The following is a 21036-nucleotide window of genomic DNA, read 5'->3' on the forward strand; positions in this document are numbered from 1 at the left end:
TGTCTAGTTTAGGGTCCATTGGTGTGTTAAGATCGGCTCCCCATATGATTGTTTCTGCGTTGATCTTTCCAAGTTGGGACATCATCCAGTTGAAATTATCAGGTCCGTCGGTGTTAGGAGCGTAGGAATTCACAATCACCACCCCCCTTCCCGCAATTATTCCTCTCACCAGCAGGGCCCTACCCTTGGTGTCTTTCTGCAATTCGATGAAGTTTGACCTTCTGTCAATCAGAATTGTGACACCTCTGGCAAAGGACGAATACGATGAGAAGTACCTATGGCATCCCCAGGATTTGGCCCACTGCAACTCTGATGCTGGCAGGAGATGGGTTTCTTGGAGTATGGCGATGTTAATCTTATTTCTACGGAGATACTGGAAGATTTTCCTGTTCTTTGCCGGTTGATTGCCGCCACGGATATTCCAAGTGGCTATTCTAAATGTTGCGGCTGTCATTCCGGGAGCCGGGTAGATTCTTGCACGTCAGGATATGAAAGTGAAACTGCTGACCTGTACTGTTGGAGTAGCTGAGGGGCTTGGCTTCCAGGCTATCAAGGATGTGCGGCATGATTGTTGTGGAGTGAGAGCGGGGTGAGCAAAGCAGTCGCGTCGGACCTGATTCCCTCCCCTGGGTGGGCAACCCCCAACTGGCCCAGAGTAATCCCCCCTTAGAAAACAGAGTTGCAAACATTGCTGCGCTAGGGGCGCTAGTAGCCCGCCAAGAAAGGTACCGGATTTTGTTCCTGCGAAGGTCAGCGTGAAAGAGAGTGGAGGCGTGCTGATGTCGTCAGCCCATTACTGGCGTTGTAGATTACAGAGGGTCTCTTCTCGCTCGATCTTCGCAACAAGGTCTCGGGTTGTTCCCGCAGGGCCTGCAGTCAGTTCGGTCCAGATAGTCGCTGGCTTCCTCGGGGGTATTGAAAAATTGCGCCTTCCCTTCATGTTGAATACGGAATTTCGCTGAGTACAACATGGAATAAAGGATATGATTATCCTGCAGGCGCCGCTTGACTGTTGCAAATGATCTCCTCTGCGTTTGCACTGCCTGTGAAAAATCTGGGAAGAGCTGAATGGAGTCGCCATCATATTGAAGTTTCCCTTTGTCTCTGGCTGCCCTGAGCATCGCATCACAATCCCTGTGAAAAATCTGGGAAGAGCTGAATGGAGTTGCCATCGTATTGAAGTTTCCCTTTGTCTCTGGCTGCCCTGAGCATCGCATCACAATCTTTATAATTGAATAGCCTTGCTATTATCGGTCGAGGGTATGCGCCAGGTGCTGGTCTCGTGTTTGGGATTCTGTGCGCTCTTTCTAACACAAATAGCTGGGACAGTATTTCTTTTCCAAAAAGTGCTATGCATATCTGTTCCACAAAGTCCTCCATTTTACCTGGGATTTGTTGCTCCCTTACTCCTATAATCCTAATGTTGTTCCTTTGGGAGCGGCCCTCCAAATCCTCATTTTTAGCACATACTGCTTTCATCTGGGTTTCAAGCGTCGAGACACGGGAGGTCAGTGCCGCTGTCCCGTCATCCAGGTCGGATATACGCTGCTCGACATTGTCGAGTCTATCTGCTTGCTTATCGAGCCTATGCTGAAGCTGATCTACCTTTGTCGATAGGGTGTCTAATTTGCATCCCAGGCCACTGATGCCAGCTTTCAGGTCCATCAGAATCTCTCTTATGTCTAAATGTGGGGTCTGGTCTTCCGTTGGTATCGTGTCAGGTGCTGGGGAGCCGGGTCTGCTGCTGGTCGTGGGTTTATTCAGTGAGCTGGCCTCAAAATTCAATTTCTTCTGGGTCTTATCCACTTTTCCCATGGTTGCCTGGGGAGAATGTCCGTGGAACCAAGCCAAGTTTTGTTCATTTTAGTCAGTAGCTGTACCTGGTCAGACCCAGACGTCAGTGACGCTGTGTTCTTTTTGGTGGAGGTTAGTGTGATTTATTTAGTGGTTGATGCGGAGGGTGCTCTGTATGTAGGGCGTAGTATCGAGGCCTACGCAGCAAGCACGGGACATGCAAGGTGCGCTGGTGCGCTCACAACAGTGCTTCTGTGACTGTGATAGATTCGGGGAGTCACGTATCGCTTTGGAAGGCACTGTGGCTGAGTCTAATGATCTCTTCTGTGCCAGTCGCGCCGGTGGGCAACAGCACACGCCCGGTCACCGGAGCAGTGTGTATGTTGAGATTGTGCAACGTAGATCAGGGCGCCGGGCCCCCGCGGTCAAAGCACGCCAACTTCGGGTTTAGCTGATGCTCAGTACTCCCAGGATTGATGCCGTTGGTGTATGTTGGGTCCCCAGTCACCAGCTGGCCTGGACGGGTCTCGCCGTATCCGCGTCGGGACTGATGGGCTCCGGGGGTGGCCCCGCCAGGCTGAGCGTTGTAGACCAGGTCACTGGGAGGTGACCTTGAGCGCGGGTCACTCCCTCGCGCTGTGAGCGTGACCCGTGCCACAACGCAGGCAGCTGCTAGCGGGACTTGCACGGGCTCCGCCGCGTCTGGGGCTCGGGGCCCGATGGCTCGGGGGGTGCCCTGCTTGTTATTGTGTGACGAAGGGAGCCCCAAGGCAGCGAGCGTGACCCCTCCCGGAGACCTCGTGAGGGACCGCTCCCACGCCCTGGCGTCTCCCTGTTAGGGTGTCTCGACTCCGCGGCCGAGCGCGGAGGAGTCCCGCTCAGGGCAGGAGGAACACCACCCAGCGGACGCGCAGCTGAACGTCCCACCCAGCGGCCGTGCCCCTGAACGCCCGTACAGCAGTCCGCTCCTACCTGGGTTGTCATGGGATTCCGGCACCCCAATCCGCCGCCTCACCACTCTCGCACCGGGCCGCTGCAGGGACGGAGACCGCCTCGTCTCTCGGGTGCAAGCTCGCACACGTCCTCCCGCCTTCTTGAGCAGCACAGTGCCCGTTCCGGCTGATTTTATTCTTGCCGAGTGTCTGCCTCGTCCAGCAGCGCGATCGCGCAGGGGGCTCCTCCCTCGTAGTCTGTCGGCCAGCAGGCCCCGGATCCAAGGGCAAGTATCTCGGGCTGTGGTCCCGTGTTTGAGACGAGGTTCGTCTCAAAATTATCAGCAGTACTTTGTGGATGCACACAGCTAAAGGTTAGGTTTATCCAGCCATCACAGGAGCCTCGATGTCACAGGATTTATTAGAGCCCCACGGAGCTCTCTCAGGAAGCGGCCATCTTGGGTGGCTCTCTAGCGCCGTCTATCCAGACAGTCGTCCATGGCAAATCAATGGAGTGATATGTTTGCAGAAACTATTTGTGCACTGCACAAGTCACCACCCTGTTGGTTAATGGCGTCTATGTGGTGATCCCTTATGTAACAGCACATAAACCTGTTTTTGTCTGGTGTGCCCAATGTCTATACAATAGCACACTGAAATGTTTTGTATATGTGGATCTGACGAGCATGCCATACTGTGCCCACACTAAAACACATAAAGCAATCAAAGAAGTTGCCTCAAATTGTACATCCACTAGGCCAAACGCCCTTTCTACACTGCCACACCATGATTTTCACTAGCTGCAGGCCAGCACTAATAAGAGATGCTAGTGCTAGCTCTTTTAGAGCATGGGCCTGCTCTTTTTTGCCAAAATAACCCCTGAGGCCTGCGTAATAGCGAGGAGGTATTGGCTAAGGAACTGTGGACCCTTTACCATGCATTAGAAGCCGGTTTTGAATAAAACACTTCATCATCTTATAACTGGTCAGGCTAAAGTTAGTAAGAGGTGCAATCCTTTCTGTGTAGCCTTTCTGTGCATTGTTTATTGGGTCTCTCTTGTGCAGTATCCTGTGCTGTCCGTAGATATAATTCCCTAAAGATGTTTCTGTATTGGGGTTGGGCATGCTCACACTGAGACCCAGCCCTTCCTCATCTAAAATTCTTCAGAAACAAGAAGCAAAAGAGCCCTGGTACTCCATTTGAGTGGCTAATGTTGCAGCAATTTTATACTCGCATCCAAAACCTTAAGCTGTCCAAATGAGCTTGTACGGTTCATGGTTACAAACATTTTAATGTTAGTGTGAGTATTGTGAACTGTGATGTGAGCACCAAGACATGCATCGGTTATGAATTTAGAGATTCACACATACAATCCTTTTATCACAGACTTGTTTAACAAATGAAAGATCTATGATCACTGTTATAGTCCAGACATGCTCTGTGAATTAATGCAAAGCATACAGGAATCCTCATTGGTGCTGTTTGTCCCCTTTCCCACTATCAGAGCAGTATTTTGAAAGAGTACAATAAGAGTGTACCAGAATGTCCATCTTGGAATGATAACCTTCTATCAGAAAATAATTAATATGCTTAGTCTAGTATTGCCCCTTGCAAAATACAAGTGAGGAGGTACGAACAGAACACCTGTAACACAGGGCCAGTGGGCCCCCAGACCCCGGTAGGCTGGTAAAACTGAAGTGTGCCAGTACAGACAGTTTGAAACTGCATTCAGGCAAGGCCTTCCCCAAGAGCAAGTGACAGAAAAACATTACTTGGGCAGCAACAGCTGTGTTTTCACATCTTCTGTAAAGTGTTTGAATTACTATGTAATGAAACCAGGTTCATTTATATAGCAATTTTTTATTCATATTGAGGAGGGGTTTTGTCACACGACAGAAGTGTAGTTTGAGAGTGACATATGCCAATCGAGGGGGCGGATTCTGACGTTTTGTCCTGGGCACCAAATTAGCTCGAAACTGCTCTGCTGTTACCCTCTGCCATTGGACGTCGCCATCAGCCACACCTCTTTTTTTCCTACACCACTGCATAGAGTAAACTCACAAACTCCAGCCTAAACCTTTGCGCACCAGTACGAGGTCCCAGCATCAGTGTTGCCAGGTCTGCTTATTATAAGCTACTTTGGCCTTGTTTTTGGCCAAAGTGGCTTATAATATTTAGAGTTCACTTGTTGCATTTTTTGGCCGCTTGTTGGACCGTCTGTGCGCGTGTAATTGGGCTTGTTTACATTGCAGTTAAGCCCATTACACGTCGCACAGAGCGTCCTGCATTGGACTGGTGGCACCACTTTACGACATGCGATTGCTCCTTTGTCTTGTTCCGGGTGCTCCGTGGACTTTGCATATGCTTAGGCGTTTGGCACTGATGGGCTCGTTACCTGCCCATTAGGTGGTCCGTTAATGCCTAAACATATGCAAAATGAAAGCTTGCTTTAAAAGTGTAGTCATGCTATCAGACACACTGACATTTAAAAAGGGATTGTTTTAGTTTACCAAATGTTTTTAAGAACATAGTCACACTATAGCAATGTTATCCTGGTAATATCACCAGTGCTGCTGCATTATCCACTAAAGTCTGTTATTTATTATTATTATAATTTTTTTTGTTGCAAGACTTGGTTAGATATCCAAGGATTCAGTGTCACTGGAGTCTATGTACAACATCTTCTCAGAGAGTTTATTATTTTCAAGCTTCCAGTTGGCCATGTTACACATTCTTCTAATTTGGTTCATGTTGTTGGTTACCCTGTTCACCCCCCACAATATGCACACTTCCACCTGAAATTGTCAATCTGTAGAACAAGTGCCGGTCGTCCATCATCCCCACTACAATTGGCAGATGTTGCAAACGGATGACCAAAGCCATGTTGGGCTTAATCAGTAATGCACATCTGTAAAACCAATAGATGTTTTCTTAACAAGTAGTAGCAGAGACCCAAGGCAATTCTGTGGGCAACCAATTAAAACCAAGCTTTAAACTTTTTGTGCCCGATTTAGCCTTCTATGGTGATCAATTTCAACATTGATATACTTTGCGATCAGCAGCCAGCATTACCAGTTTTTCAAACAGCTCTTTGCCACAGGTTCCTGTCCACTCACAACTGGGAGACGCATAGCTCTCAACTCAACCGCTTTTGGCAGCAGACGAATCATCCGCCAAGTCCCTCTGTTGTATAATTCCCACAATAAATGATAGGGGGCGGTGTAGATGCAGGGGTGTCTTTTTATTCTTCGGTGACATCAAGGTATATCTGCATCATATATGAAATGGGTCAACAACGGGCAACAGGCCCCAGAACTGTGACACAGCTGGTATAAATGTTTATAGTCTCTCCTAAGGCTTGGAGGCCTCTGCTTAGGAGGAGCGCCCAGGAGTGCGTCCTGCTCCGTGGCTTTCTCCGCCGCAATCCGCGCTTAGCGCGCGGGGACCGCACTTCCGGCCATGCACGAGATCTCGCAAGACCGGGAGGTGTCGCGATATCTCTACACACCTCCCTCTGATAATGCAAAGGCAGTTTATTGCAAGACATAGTCATTGTATCTCACCGGTCTTCTGTGTTCCCTTCGCGGCCGATCGCCTCTCTCACTGCACACGTCCTGCTGGTCATTTTCTCGTCAACTGTGGATGCATCCGCTTCAAACTCATTTTCTTCAACTTATCTTCTGTCTGTATCCGGCTCTCGTTCTTCCCCTCTCTCATTGTCCATTACTTCTTCAGCTTCAGACCTTTCAAAGGTCTTTTCTCTCTCTTGCCTCTTTTCAAACATGGCTACTCTTTCCATGTTCCATGTGCGCCCATCTTCGGTGCGGACATGGTTGGCTCCTTGGTGAATCACCTTCACAGGTCTGCTGAACCGTGAGCCTGTGATTTGATCCTTGGTCGGTAACCGTATTTTGATCCAATCTCCTTCTTTTACGTCTGACCCTTGTTTGGTCCTTCTTCTTCTGTCGCTCCACCTTTTCATGCGTGCCTTGCTGTTCTCTATTCTCCACACCACTTCCAACATGTTTGCTTCTTCGTCTTCTCTTACTCTGGCCAACCATGGTGGCACTAGCGTGGAGGCTGCTCTCCTCCCTCTCAACATGCAAAACGGGGAAATTTGGGTGATCCCGTTGGGAGTCAGACTGTGAGCTGCGATGGCCTCTTTTGTTGTTTTGGGAGGATCCATTCCTGAAGCAGTCGCTAATTGGATGGCTCCCTTAATAAACCTATTGGTCCTCTCGACGAGCCCATTAGCTTGGGGATGATAGAGTGCTGCTTTCTTCTGGTGTATGTTGTGCTTCTTCAGGAACAGTTCCATGTCTCTGGATATTAGTTGTACTCCGTTGTCTGTTACTAACTCATTGGGGAGCCCTTCCCTCTGGAAAATGGCCATGAGGACCTCTATCACAGTTGCGGTCGTAATGTTGGGAACAAACTCGGCCTCGACCCACTTCAATAAGTAGTCCACTAGCACTATGCCGTACCGATGTTCGGGCGCCATCGCCTCCAATGGTCCTATATAGTCTAGACCTACTTTTGACCACACCACTTCTGGGGTTTCTGTGGGAATCATGGGCGCCTGTCTGATCTTCACGCGCTTGTCACTGTTGAGACACTCATGGCATCTCTCATTCATGGTGCGGATCTCCTGGTCCATGGACGGCCACCAGTAGGCTTCTCTCACTCTGCGACGTGTCATGGTGATCCCCAGATGGCCCGCAAGGGCTCTGCACAGAATGGTTTTCCTCATGCCTGTGGGCGGAATTACCTGGTCAGTTTTCATAATTATGCCGTCGGCTTCTGAGATCTCATCTGCCACTTTCCAATAAGGTCTCATACCTTCTGGCACTGCCCTTTCATCTGGCTATCCGTTTTTGATCCATTCTCTGATTCTCACCATGGTAGGATCCTTTCTGTCTTCTTCCATCCAGTGTTTTTCGCTGAGTTCCAGGTAGTCGGGCGCCTTGAGATCTGTAATGGATGCTACAATGCATTCTTCTTGTATGAAAGTGTTGGTATTGTCCTTGCCCTCTGGCAATCTTGACATGCAGTCCCCCTGCAAATTCTTCCATCCCGAGATGTGTTGCACCTCGAAGGTGTATTCGTGCAGTTTTGCTGCTATGCGTGCTAATCTGGGCGTTGGCACTTTGGTGCCGCCTGGGCTGAGCATGTGGATGAGGGTCTTGTGGTCAGTAACCAACTTGAACTTTGTGCCCCACACATATGTCCTGAAATGTTCCACAGCCCATGAACACGCTAGCATCTCCTTCTCTATGGTGGAGTAGTTTTGTTCGGCTGACGATAGGGCTTTCGAGGCAAATGCTACCATGTGTTGCGTGTCACCCTTCTTCTGAGTGAGGACAGCCCCTAATCCATATGCGCTGGCGTCTGTAGTGATGACTGTACTCCACTCTGGGTTGAACGGTTGCAAGCACAGCGCTTCAACTATGTGTCGTTTTATGCTTTTGTAGTGATACACAAAATTGCAACCTTGCCAATCAGGGCTTTAGATGACAGCATTAGCCGCTGAAAGCCAATAGTGTATTCAAAGTATGTGCCAAAATGCTGACAGTAGTCTGTTGTAGCACTTCCATTATGCAGTAGTGAGCTACAAGGAATATGCAGGCCTAGTATGAGTGATAGGTCACATTATGCATTGTTGATAGACAGGCAGGGAGAGGGCCCTAGCTCTGTAGCTAATGGACATTTTTGGAGTGTTTGGAACATTATGGAACCTATATAGCGCTTAGATAGCCAGTCTTAAGCGCTATGAACACTAAGCCATGAGTACATGCCTTTTAGAGCTTGCAGATGGGGTTAATACATCCCTGTTTCCCTTAGAATATTCTGCCTCACTAACGGTAGCCCTGCATGGCCCCAAGCTAATCTCCTTTTCTCTGGGAAGGCACTGATAAGACATTCCTGAGCTTTCGCGCAGATGGGAGCCAGGGAGGGGCTCAGAAGAAGGAGCAGTGGAAATTAACAGAGTTGGGTTTTTTCCATGAGCCAGCCTATATTTTGCACAGGGAAACTTCTGGAACTGTGCGTCATGGACGGGCAGCACGAGATTATAAAATATGCATGCTCACATGACTCGGGTGGGAGATCGTCCTGTGGACTTGGTTCGAGCAGGATCAAGTGCCCGGAATTGGAGCTCTGTCGGCACCCGGCAGCGCTGTCCTCTGAGCGGGGCTTGTTACAGCTAGCTTATGAGGGCCAGGGTCTCCCAGTGCTGATTGAAGGGGCGTAAGACTGTGTTTCTCTATGTTTCTCTATGTTTATCTAAGTTCTATGTTTCTCTATATTTTGCATTTCTCTAAGTTTTGTGCTTTGTAATCTTCTCTAACTTGAATCCCAAATGTATATGAAATTCACTGTTTAGAATAAATACTAAAACTTATTGAAGGTGTCATTTGTCACTAGCATGAGATCACTGCTCAGCACAATAGAACCTGTATTTTGGGCTGAATTGGGTAATTTTTGCTCCCGAGGGCTGGTCCCGAGGACGATTTGGCCCATATCAAGACATTTGGTGGCAGCGGTGGGATTTGTGCAGAGCAGTGCCTTGCTGTGAAATGACAAATTGTGTGAGAGAACACAGTGCAGAGTGAGGAGCAGGCTGTCGCATTTCCTTGGTGGTCTCACTGCAGCTCTGAGACTTCAAAAGACAGCAGCGTTGTGTCGGCTTGCCGTGGCCGATAGCTTGTGTGGTTAAGACTCCCTTCATTAAATCAGTCGTGACTGACTTATTGCTTGGGAATGGAGCCAGGGAGTACAAGGCGATAAACAAGCGGGAAATGGCTTTGTTTAAAGCGCTCTGATGAATGGTCAAGAAAGATGTATGTTTAATTAGGAAAGAATTTTATCATGCGGTTTCCCCAGTTTAAAGTTGTAATTTGAAATGCAAAGTGAGACGGAGTTCTCATCTCTATTCTGTCATGAGGGCAGGGAAAAATAGTTGCGAGGATTTGACATGCAAATTGTGAATAGTAATCTAACCATTGACTCAGCCCCAGTGTGCTAGCGAGTGGGGGGTTGTAATGTACGGAGGCGAAGGTTTGCTTTTTTGATGTATGCTTTTGAAGTGTTGACATTCCTGAAAAATAACGTGGGGAATGAGCCGTGCTTAGGAGAAAGAGTAACATCTGTGCTGAGAGCCTAAAGGGTTTGTTTTTCTTTTGGCAACTGTAAATTCCATGTGCTAGTGGTGGTACATTCTGTTTAAAGGAAACACACTAAAATGGTTATATTGCATTTTAGTTGTGCCATGTTTATAATGGGTGAGAAACTCACTTAAAAAGAAAGTGAGTGAATATTATTTGGATTTTCAATTTTTGTGTATTGATTTGAAATTGCAGAATCAGTTTGCAATGGTTTGGGGGGAAAAAACAATTTATATTTTTCTAAATTGCCTCTAAATTGCCCCTGGAGTATTTTTGACTGTTCCCACGCTATGCCATGGATTTGTACTGTTGCCTTATAAGTGATGCATGTTTGGAAATAGTGACCTGTTGACTGTGATACATGGTGAAAAATGTTGTGAACACATTTAACAGCCCACAAGCAATATAGAGTGTGGGTTGCTCTTGCAGAAAAAAAACGTGTAGGGAGCTGCACTAAACATGGCATTTTTTAAATGCACTGAAATAAGTGGTTATATTCTGGCAATGGTACAACAGAATGAACAATCTGTGTGTGATAAGATAGCACAAAGATTTAGTGGGTTGCGGGTTCTTTTGAAAGATCGCACATTGCATTGGAGTGAGCTTGTGAAGCCAAACTACAAGGTTACAAGGAAAAAAAAAACGTATGCTTTTAAATGGGACATTAATCAGTTCAAAACAGGCTAAAAGACGCTTTGACATTTTGCTAAATCACATGGAGTAGAATCTGATGAGAAGAGAAAGTGCCTCTTTTGAAAATAAGAGTCTTGCTGTGTGTGCAGAGCTTGTGCCTTGAACTTGCACTGTCTTGGGCGAGGTGCGCGAAGAAAAAAAAACTGTTGGAGGAAGGCAGACAAAAAGCAGAATACTGCACTCCTGTTTAATGAAATGGTGCTTCAGATATGAGAGCTTTTCTGAGTTGCTGGAACAGTGCAAGAAAGAGTTAATCTGGATGAACTGTCTGAAACGAGTGCCTTTCCATTGAAGCCGCCACAGTGTAAGAGTTATAGGCAAAGAGATAAGCTTGCTGCGCGAAAGATAAACAATGACATTCCTGCATTCCATCCCCTGTGAGAGACACGTCAGTGTGAGCAGAAAACTGAGGAGAGGGGGTGCAAAGACAGAAATGCTGATCAGAAGTAAAGAATTTGCCCAGTATCAACACTGGAAGGAAAACAAACGCTGCATGCAGGATGGCAGACGGGCACATCACATCTGAACATTTGGGGACCTTGTGCATCTGTGAATGGGCTAAGAAAAGACAGCTGCCCATTTCAAGAGACATTGCTATGCAAACTGCATTCCCATGCACCATGTGATGTGATGTGAAGTGAAGCGACATTGCTGTGCAAGCTGCATTCCAGTGCTCCATGTGATGCGAACTGAAGTAAAGCGCTGTGCACTGGAGAAGAAACCTCTAGGCGCTTTGAGAAATGAAAATACACAGCTGGCAAAATGCAAGCTACATTGCCAGGGCTGGAGTAACTGACAAAGACATTATGGCATTCCAGATGGAAGCAAAACTGACATAAAGCGCTTAGCCGTTTTGCAAGAGACAACATGCAGAGCGGGGCTTTGGAGTACAACATGAACACTGCACATTAGCCATGATCCAGAAGCCTCACGGCTTAGTGCAAGAATGAATGATTTGTTGAAGCAACAAAAGAAACTGACTTAGACTATCGCTCTCAAAGGGGTGGGCCAAGAAATCAGCAAACACCCTTTGAGAAAATGATAAGTGAAAAAAACCAGAGGCTTGAAAGACACTAGCTGTATGGAGAAAAATAAACAAAGCTGCTTGTGCAACTGCAGGCGATATTGGACTGAAAGACTTTACCTTTGAAAAATGGAGTGATGCCAGCAGGGCAAACTAAATCAAGATCATGAGACACTGGAAGCAAGTTGGCGCCTGGCATTCGTGATCGCTTTGGTGAAAAAGAAAAGCATTGTGCGACCTGGGTACTTATTATATGGCTTTTGTACAAGCACAGATCAGTCTGAGGTACCATTGACCAACTATGATCGCATTGCACAAATGAGTTTGTGATTAGGCAGTCACACCCCGTATGGTTGAGTGTAAATAAGCCCCCAGAAACATGCAGAAGGGTGACAAATAATTGCAGTAGCAATGATAAAGTGTGTAGTTACCTGATGAGACTTCTGAAGATGGGGGTGGTGTTCAGGGAAGGGGTGGATAACGCTGATATTGAAGTTTTGATGACATCCTAATGTGAAGAATAACGACATTGTACTTTTGATGACATCCTAACATTTCTGTTTGTATTTTGCCTAGGCAAAAAAGCAAGACATTAACAGAAGTAGATGTGTGCAATTTGTGGGTGACACTGATCAGTCAAGCAAACTGTGCTCAGAGAAAGCGAGTCAACTTTAAACATGTCCTGCACCGCACTCAATGCTGCTAACATGCATGACGTATGAGGACATTTGTTCTGCAACCTGCGAAAGGTGTCCAACAGAGTAATAACTTTTGCTGAACTGGCACGGTGTAGACTTGGCTAGTTATCAAATATTTGATGCTGCACATTCAAATGATTCAGTTGCTGGAAATAACTTAATTGACATGTCTTGCCTTTCTTGTTTAAAGGACTGTGGACAATGAGTTGTGGACTGTAACATCATGCACCACAAACAGCTGTGAGACACAGCACTTGAATGCTAACACATTGAGAAAATGGTTTTTAAATGCACTTTTTGAGATGAATCTGAAAAAACGAAATGGTTTTGCTCTTCCAACTGAATTGCTTTAACCAGAGATGTTTTGCTTTTTGAAAAAAAAAAACTTCTACGTTGCACGTAGGCAGGAAAATGATTTATGAATTGTTGGGGCAGCAGAATTATGCAAGCAGGAGCGTAATTTATTTTGAGATAAAATGAGTGCGCACATCAAAGTCACCTGTGCGTAGGTTAAGATTCTTAATTTGAAGTAATGCTGCCAAGTGTGTGAGCCCTAATTTGAGATGGTAACCTTTGAAACACTGGATACTTTTACAGCCAGCTTTAAGGCAGGTAAATGAAACCATGACTGACTAGTTATTTGATTTTATGACACAGAGTGTGACACGGTTTTTGTTAAACCAACCAGTTTCATGTTTTTGTGGGGACAGCTGTCTCCAGCACACTAATGCAAAGAGTCACCTTTTTGATTGTAGACATTTGGAATAATTCTTTGGAAAAGCGCTACAAATGAGTATCCACATGGAATTGCTAGCGTACTGGCCTGGCACATTGTCAGACATCTTTTGTCACTGACTCATATGACTGGTGTCTATGAAGTCATAGGCCCAAATGTTTCAGTGAATGGATACAACGATTTGTTTAATTTGTTTAATGTGATGATGTTTTTCTGACCAAGAACTGCAGCGAGTGTTCTCGCCAAGATTTTATGGACTATAATTTGACTAAATGCATTTTACACAATGGTGTGATGAAACAGCCACTGCCGGATGGTAGTATGGTGTTTGTGGCTAAAAATAATATTGTATATGGTAGATATCCCACTTGAAGAAAGGTATTCTCCAAGTCACAATAGGTAGACACTGTGAACATGTTAGATTTTCCAGTAGTAAGGCAACATGTAAATTGTAGGCTGGTAATGCACACCTCTATTATTACAGTGATACACTTAGACATAGATTTATTACGAGGCAATGTTTCCTTAGTACTACCAAGCTGCTACAAATGGAGTCCATTTCCATGGCCCATCACTAGAGTGCGCGTAGCTAGGGAGCTAGATTCATTAATTGCAGGAGCTTTATATGCTTGTGACATAGAAACTGTGCACAATAAGCTAGCCACTATGGGTTCTGATGCCAGCTCTGCTATAGAACTTCTAGCCTAGTGGGGTTCATTGATACGCCCAACACTGCTACAAGTATTGGCAACCACTGAAGATGGCAGAATTTTAGGTATGAAGACATTTTTTCTGCCATAGGGCAGGTCAACAAGACTACTAAATACACACGATGCATTGTATGGCAAACATTGTTTAATCAGCAGGTGTTAGCTTTTTACTGAGTGGGGGCGACCACCCTCCACACACTGGCACGCAGAGCTACAGTTACCAGCATACATATGGATTAAATTGCTTGCTTTTGATTGCATGAATAACACATGCCATGCTTTGATGTAAATTAGTAGAATTGTTTTTATTTAGATAACCTGGTGCCCATGGGTTCACCTTGTTCACGAAATTAGATGGTTTCTGGTTGGGTTCCACATACATGGGGGAAGTGTCTAGTCACACAGCCCATAGTCACGTTTGAATGCCCTGGGATCAGGGGGAGGGTAGGCCCTTAGAGTGAAAGGCTGCCAGGTTTAGAATTGGTAACCATACATAAATGCAATAGTGCATTGTAGGTTAGACTACACCGGATTGCCTTGACATTCTAACTGTGCTGCTTTTTAACTGACAATCAGTTATACAATAATTATTTAGGTATTGTTGTGTAGGCCAGGTTTTGGCTAGGGTAAATGCCCATGTTCACTTTGTGTAGGTATTTTTGTGTAGGCCAGGTTTTTTGGCAAGGGTATATGTCACTGTTCACTTTGTGTACATTTTTGTTTAGGTAGTGTTTTTTACTAACCTTGCATGCCACGCTAACTAACCGCTAGAAGGTAGTTTGCTTAAACCTCTTGCAAAGCCCCAAGGTCTTTATCACTGCACTAAATACTATATTGATGTGTATTAGTCAGCATTTGTCGCACACACGTTGAATAGGGGTGGAATGTAGTGATACACAAAATTGCAACCTTGCCAATCAGGGCTTTAGATGACAGCATTAGCCGCTGAAAGCCTATAGTGTATTCAAAGTATGTGCCAAAATGCTGACAGTAGTCTGTTGTAGCACTTCCATTATGCAGTAGTGAGCTACAAGGAATATGCAGGCCTAGTATGAGTGATAGGTCACATTATGCATTGTTGATAGACAGGCAGGGAGAGGGCCCTAGCTCTGTAGCTAATGGACATTTTTGGAGTGTTTGGAACATTATGGCACCTATATAGCACTTAGATAGCCAGTCTTAAGCGCTATGAACACTAAGCTATGAGTACATGCCTTTTAGAGCTTGCAGATGGGGTTAATACATCCCTGCTTCCCTTAGAATATTCTGCCTCACTAACGGTAGCCCTGCATGGCCCCAAGCTAATCTCCTTTTCTCTGGGAAGGCACTGATAAGACATTCCTGAGCTTTCGCGCAGATGGGAGCCAGGGAGGGGCTCAGAAGAAGGAGCAGTGGAAATTAACAGAGTTGGGTTTTTTCCATGAGCCAGCCTATATTTTGCACAGGGAAACTTCTGGAACTGTGCGTCATGGACGGGCAGCACGAGATTATAAAATATGCATGCTCACATGACTCGGGTGGGAGATCGTCCTGTGGACTTGGTTCGAGCAAGATCAAGTGCCCGGAATTGGAGCTCTGACGGCACCCGGCAGCGCTGTCCTCTGAGCGGGGCTTATTACAGCTAGCTTATGAGGGCCAGGGTCTCCCAGTGCTGATTGAAGGGGCGTAAGACTGTGTTTCTCTATGTTTCTCTATGTTTATCTAAGTTCTATGTTTCTCTATATTTTGCATTTCTCTAAGTTTTGTGCTTTGTAATCTTCTCTAACTTGAATCCCAAATGTATATGAAATTCACTGTTTAGAATAAATACTAAAACTTATTGAAGGTGTCATTTGTCACTAGCATGAGATCACTGCTCAGCACAATAGAACCTGTATTTTGGGCTGAATTGGGTAATTTTTGCTCCCGAGGGCTGGTCCCGAGGACGATTTGGCCCATATCAAGACAGCTTTCCACCGCTTTCTTCTGGGGTTCTTGCCACGTGTACTCTGACCCTTTTTTGAGGAGCTCGCGGAGCGGCGCTGAGGTTTCTGAGAATTTGGGGATGAATTTTGCATAGTACTCCGCCAACCCGAGGAATGACCTCACTTTGTCTTTGTTGGTGGGTTCAGGAGCTTTAATTATGGCCTGCAGTAAGTTTTGCTTGGGACTTATACCTTGCTCTGATATCTTGTACCCCAAATACTCAACTTCTTTTGCTTTGAACACGCATTTTTCGTACCTTAATCTTACTCCCGCTTCTTGCAGTTTGGTGAGGACTGTTCTCAATGTGACATTGTGCGTCTGTTCATCCCCTGCGTAGACAAGGATGTCATCCTGGAAATAGGCCACGTTCCTGACGTTCCGCAGTAGAGCATCCATCATGCGTTGAAACGCTGAGGCTGCGGATGATAAGCCAAATGGCATCTTGGTGAACTGGTATGTGCCAAATGGGGTGATGAAAGCGGTGAGTGGCTTGGACTCCTTGTGCGGTTGTATTTGATGGTAGGCGTTCCTCATGTCCAGTTTCGAGAATACTTTGGCTTCCTTCATCATGAGGATTAACTCATTGATGCTCGGCAGTGGGTAGCTGTCTGCACTGACTTCCAAGTTTAGGCTGCGGAGATCAATGCATACTCTTAGCTCTTGTGAATTCTGTTTCTTTATAAGTACCACTGGGCTCAGCCACTCACAAGCTTCAATTTCTTCGATGACGCCATCTTTTTTCATTCTGTCCAATTGGCTTCTGAGTGTGTCTCTTGCGGTTGCCGGTACCGGCCTTACTCTGTGCTTGACCTGGACTGCGTTGGTTTTGAGTAATATTTTGTGGACAAAGCCCTTGATGTGTCCTGGTTCCTCCGAAAATAGTTTAGGGTAATCTCCTTTCGCTACTGGTATGCTCCTCCAACTGACTGACAGTACCTGATCCTCTGTGCAGGGGTCCAGCTTGATTTTCAGTTTCGCCTGGTCGTCCCACCCTAATACCGCTGGGCCTTCTTGACTAAAATAAACTTTAGTGGTGGTCTCTCTTTCTTTGAACTCTACTTTCCCTTTGATGTAGCCCAACAGGTCTACAGACGCACCGCCAAAAAAATGTAGGCCTGTGCCGTGTGCTGAGCACTTGGTCCGTCTCTGTACCCATCTTCTCTTTGTACGTGTGTAGGGGTATTATGGTGAGATCAGAACCCGAATAAGCCATGACTCTTGTTTCCAGCCCATTGATTTTGATTGCACAATGGGGCTTTTCTCTTCTGGCCCGTGGGCTGTTCACCATGATGACAGTAGGTCTCCCTTCATCTTCCGAGGACGATTCCCTCTCCGTGTTGTGTTCAGCGTTGACGCTCGTGATCTTCTTGTTGCACCAATGACACACGATTGAGAAGTGTCCAATCTTTTTGCATACCGAGCACTCCTTGTCTCTTGCTGGGCACTCTCTATCGAAGGCTACGTGCTTCATGCTGGTGCACCTGTGGCATTTCAACGGTTCTTTCTTCCCCCATTTCCCTTCTCTCACATCGAGGACCGGCCTCTCCTTATTTGGGAGGAATGAATGCAGCCTCTCCTTCTTTGGACTGTACTTCGGCAGGGCTGTGGCCGCTTGCGAATTCTTTCCTTCTGCCTGCCGTTTCCTCAACTGCTCTCGCTATATCAATTGCTTTTTCCAGCTGTAGTTCCTTCTCTAAAATGAACTTGTCTTGCACTTTTCTGCTGTTGGTGTGGACCACCAGCATGTCACAGATGAGACTCTCCGAGTTGTTACCAAAGTTGCAGAGCACCACCAGTTCGCACAGTTTGGTAACATAGTCATCAACGGGTTCGGACGCCTCCTGGTTCCGGCTATAAAACCGGATCCTGTGCAGGACGGTATTCTCCTTGCTGGCGAACCTTTTAACAATCCTTCTTACAGCCTCCTTGAATACATCATCGTTGTCACCGGCTACCGGCTCCGGGGTGAGACTGTTAAACACCCTCTGCCCTTCGACGCCCAGGGCATTTAGTAACATCGCCCTGCGTCTCGCCGCCGAGTAGCCCGCACCGCCCAAGGCCTCTACATACGTTGTGAATAAGGGTTGCCACTGTGGCCACGGAATGGCAGGCCTACCTGGAGTTTGCAGGAAGGGCGGTGGCAGTGTCGCTCCTTGCATGGCTCCGCGCCGGTTTTGGTGGTGATCCTCATCGCCAATTATGTTGTATAATTGCCAAAATAAATAATAGGAGGCGGTGTAGTTGCAGGGGTGTCTTTTTATTCTTCGGTGACATCAAAAATCTGCATCATATATGAAATGGGTCAACAACGGGCAACAGGCCCCAGAACTGTGACACAGCTGGTATAAATGTTTATAGTCTCTCCTAAGGCTTGGAGGCCTCTGCTTGGGAGGAGCGCCCAGGAGTGCGTCCTGCTCTGTGGCTTTCTCTGCCGTAATCCGCGCTAAGCGTGCGGGGACCGCACTTCCGGCCGCGCACGAGATCTCGCGAGATCACCCTCATACGCCCATTCACTTCTATGGGCCTCTCACCCGCCAAAAAGAAAATCGGGTGTTTTCACCCGCCTTGGTGACAAAAAAGGTTGGGAACTATGGAGACGGTGAACGCTCATAAACTAAATACTGCCTGCTCTACCGCCAAAATGGATTGTTCTGCATTGAACATAGCCAGCCAGACGTTTATTATAATCATTCTTTAGCCAAGTTATGTTACTATACAACGTTTATTAACCAATCTCAAAGTGAATAAAATACAGTAGTGTAAAAAGAAAATATATTTCAGGCCAGCATTATTTTGCATTCTGGGACTTCTAGTCTCCATTCAATAAAAAATGTTTGTTTGTATGTTTGTATGTGGATGACTTCCCAAACATAGGGCCTCATTACACGGATGGCGGTAAGGATTTACCGGTACCGGTAAAATACCGGTACCGGTAAATCCTTACCGCTTTACTACAAGGTCCCTTTGCGGGTTGGGGGATTTAACGCCTGGTTTTTGCAGGCGTTAAAAACCAACCTGCAAAGGGACCCAGGGAGCTAATTACGGTACCGCAATTTGCGGTACCTTAATTAGCGCCTTCCCCATTCCCATTGAGCCCTATGGGGCAAAAATGGGAATGGGGAAGGGCAATGGTGGAAGGGGGAATTACCGCCCCGCCAACCTTGGAATGGGGCGGTAATTCCCCTTTCTGCCAAGGCGGTGCCAGTATTTTACCGGCATGGTTCTCCGCCATCCGTGTAATGAGGCCCATAGTGTTTGTATGTTTTTGCTGGTGTTAGGTTTCCTACTTTTGAGACCTTTCCAAACGTTTTACCTGCAGGCTTTTTTTATCCAGCTTATTTGGATGGGAGTCAGCTTGTTTTGGGTTTGTTTTGGAAGGCCATTCAGCTTATTTTTTCCTTCCGACCTGGCAACACAGCCCAGCATTACACCGCTTCCCACTGCGGAAATGCCGCATGTCACTTTGGACTGCTACAACTTACCCTGCATCTGTTGATAAAAGAGTAGTCACACATGCCAGCGCCTTGAGTGGATAGTAAACAGAAACGAGAGGGAGGTTATGGGGAGGGTTTATCATTTCCTGACCATCTCGGCGAACGCTTGATAAAAGTATTTACTTGAAAACACACTTGAATAGTAAAAACAATGTTAAAAAGTATTTTATTGTATAGTGACGTTTTTCGAAACATAAAAACTGTTTTTGTTCTATTTGTGCAGTGTAAACTTCGGCCTTCGTAGATGTGCCATTATGTTGTTTTAGTCAGCGCTGATTGGTGTAATTCCTGTTAAATTGGTTATGGCATTGCTCCCGTGTGCGGCTATTAGCAGTGTGGTTACATCGCTTCCTTTTGGTTTTCTATATGTTTACCCTGCTCCCTCACCTCACAGAGATGGCGATTACCTTCAGAGTATTAAACTTCCGCCCGCATAAACATGGCGACTTTTCTTCTGTACAGACCATCACGCAGCAGATTTCGAGGTCACGTGGTATATGATCTGTGGTTTCAGATTTGCAGATTCGCCTTATTGACACCCCGAGAGATCCTATAGGAGGGAAAGCCGACGTTGGATCTTAAGAAGCCGAGGGACGCGTAGAGCAAAGGTGGCATAGCGCACCCCAGCCTACGAGGCTCGTGAGCTGCGCCTTTAAGTTCTCTTTTGGCGAAAGTGCGGTCTTCCAACTGCCAGTAGCTTCACTGCGAACCCCAAGCAGCAAAACCGGCAGCAGCAGTAACAACACCATGGCCTCTGTATGGGAAGAGAGTGAGGTAAGGGGCAATGAATATGGAGGTGGCAAGCTACGTGGGAGGTTAAATGCTTGCGCTAAATGCGAGACAGGGACGAGTCGATTGACTTACGAGGGATGGGGAGAAAAGGGATAGTTGGCCCATGTCACTTTAGCTGCTGGTGTGTGGGGGAGGTGATTGTACACAAGTGTTTAGTAATATGGGTCCGCAGAGTCGTGTAGCTTAACGTATCTTGTGTGTATCAGCATCCCCACATCAGTTTGATCACCATCTTTTGTAGAATAACTGACCCAACGTTAACCATTGTCCACTGACCTCACGTTCTAATGACATAGCTGCCATGCCATTAAGACAGTACAACACATCTCTTCAGTTAAAGCAAAATAAACTAATGCTCTGAGTACTTACCAGTAATCTTCATTACTCCTGGTCTTACTCTTCCTCGTCACAATACCTAGTTCATGAGGCCTCTGATACAGGACCTTCTTGTATTTCTTTTATTCTGCATAACTCCTCCCCTTAACCCACGGCATCCAGTTTAATACATCCAAGCCGGAGCATGGGACCCCCGCAGGAAGGGAGAGGAGGGTTGTCAGTACTGTGACGAGGAAGAGCAGGACTAGGAGCAATGAATATTACCGGTAAGTAATCGGAGCATTACGCCCACTCTTCCCAGTATTTACTTCATGAGGCATACCATAGCAGCAACCGGGAGAGGTCCCAATGAGACACAGAGACAGAAAGTGCAACAACAAAAAATGACACCTTTCAATGACTCCAAAATCACATCCCAACAGACAAAACACCAACCTTGAAGGAACCATCCCAGCAGTGGGAGACATTCAACCGATCGTGGTTGACAAAGGTGCTTCGATAAACCCAGGTGGCAGCCCTACAAATCTCCTGTAGAGAAACCCCAGAGCTTCTGCCCAGGAAGCAGCCAAGCCCCTGGTAGAGCGACCTTGAATGGGGTCAGGCACAGGCAGTCCAGAAGCCACATAAGCCATGGAGACAACAGTATAGATCCACCGGCTAATGGAAACCACAGAGGCCTTCCGTTCCCGCACCAGAAGG

General features: G+C 46.6%; 1 protein-coding gene across 1 annotated transcript in view; it reads left to right on the forward strand.

Moving 5' to 3' along the window:
• The first annotated feature begins 19645 nt into the window (after positions 1-19645).
• The window catches only part of PSMC3 (proteasome 26S subunit, ATPase 3), a 226388-nt gene continuing 224997 nt past the window's right edge, over positions 19646-21036 (forward strand). Inside the window, exon 1 of the mRNA XM_069623108.1 lies at positions 19646-19983. Within this exon, the coding sequence (XP_069479209.1) occupies positions 19957-19983 (27 nt within the window). The 5' untranslated portion in view covers positions 19646-19956. The remainder of the gene's footprint in view (positions 19984-21036) is intronic.

This window comes from Ambystoma mexicanum, chromosome 11 (genome assembly GCF_040938575.1).
Source record: "Ambystoma mexicanum isolate Mex_15411 chromosome 11, UKY_AmexF1_1, whole genome shotgun sequence".
Lineage (NCBI taxonomy): Eukaryota > Metazoa > Chordata > Amphibia > Caudata > Ambystomatidae > Ambystoma > Ambystoma mexicanum.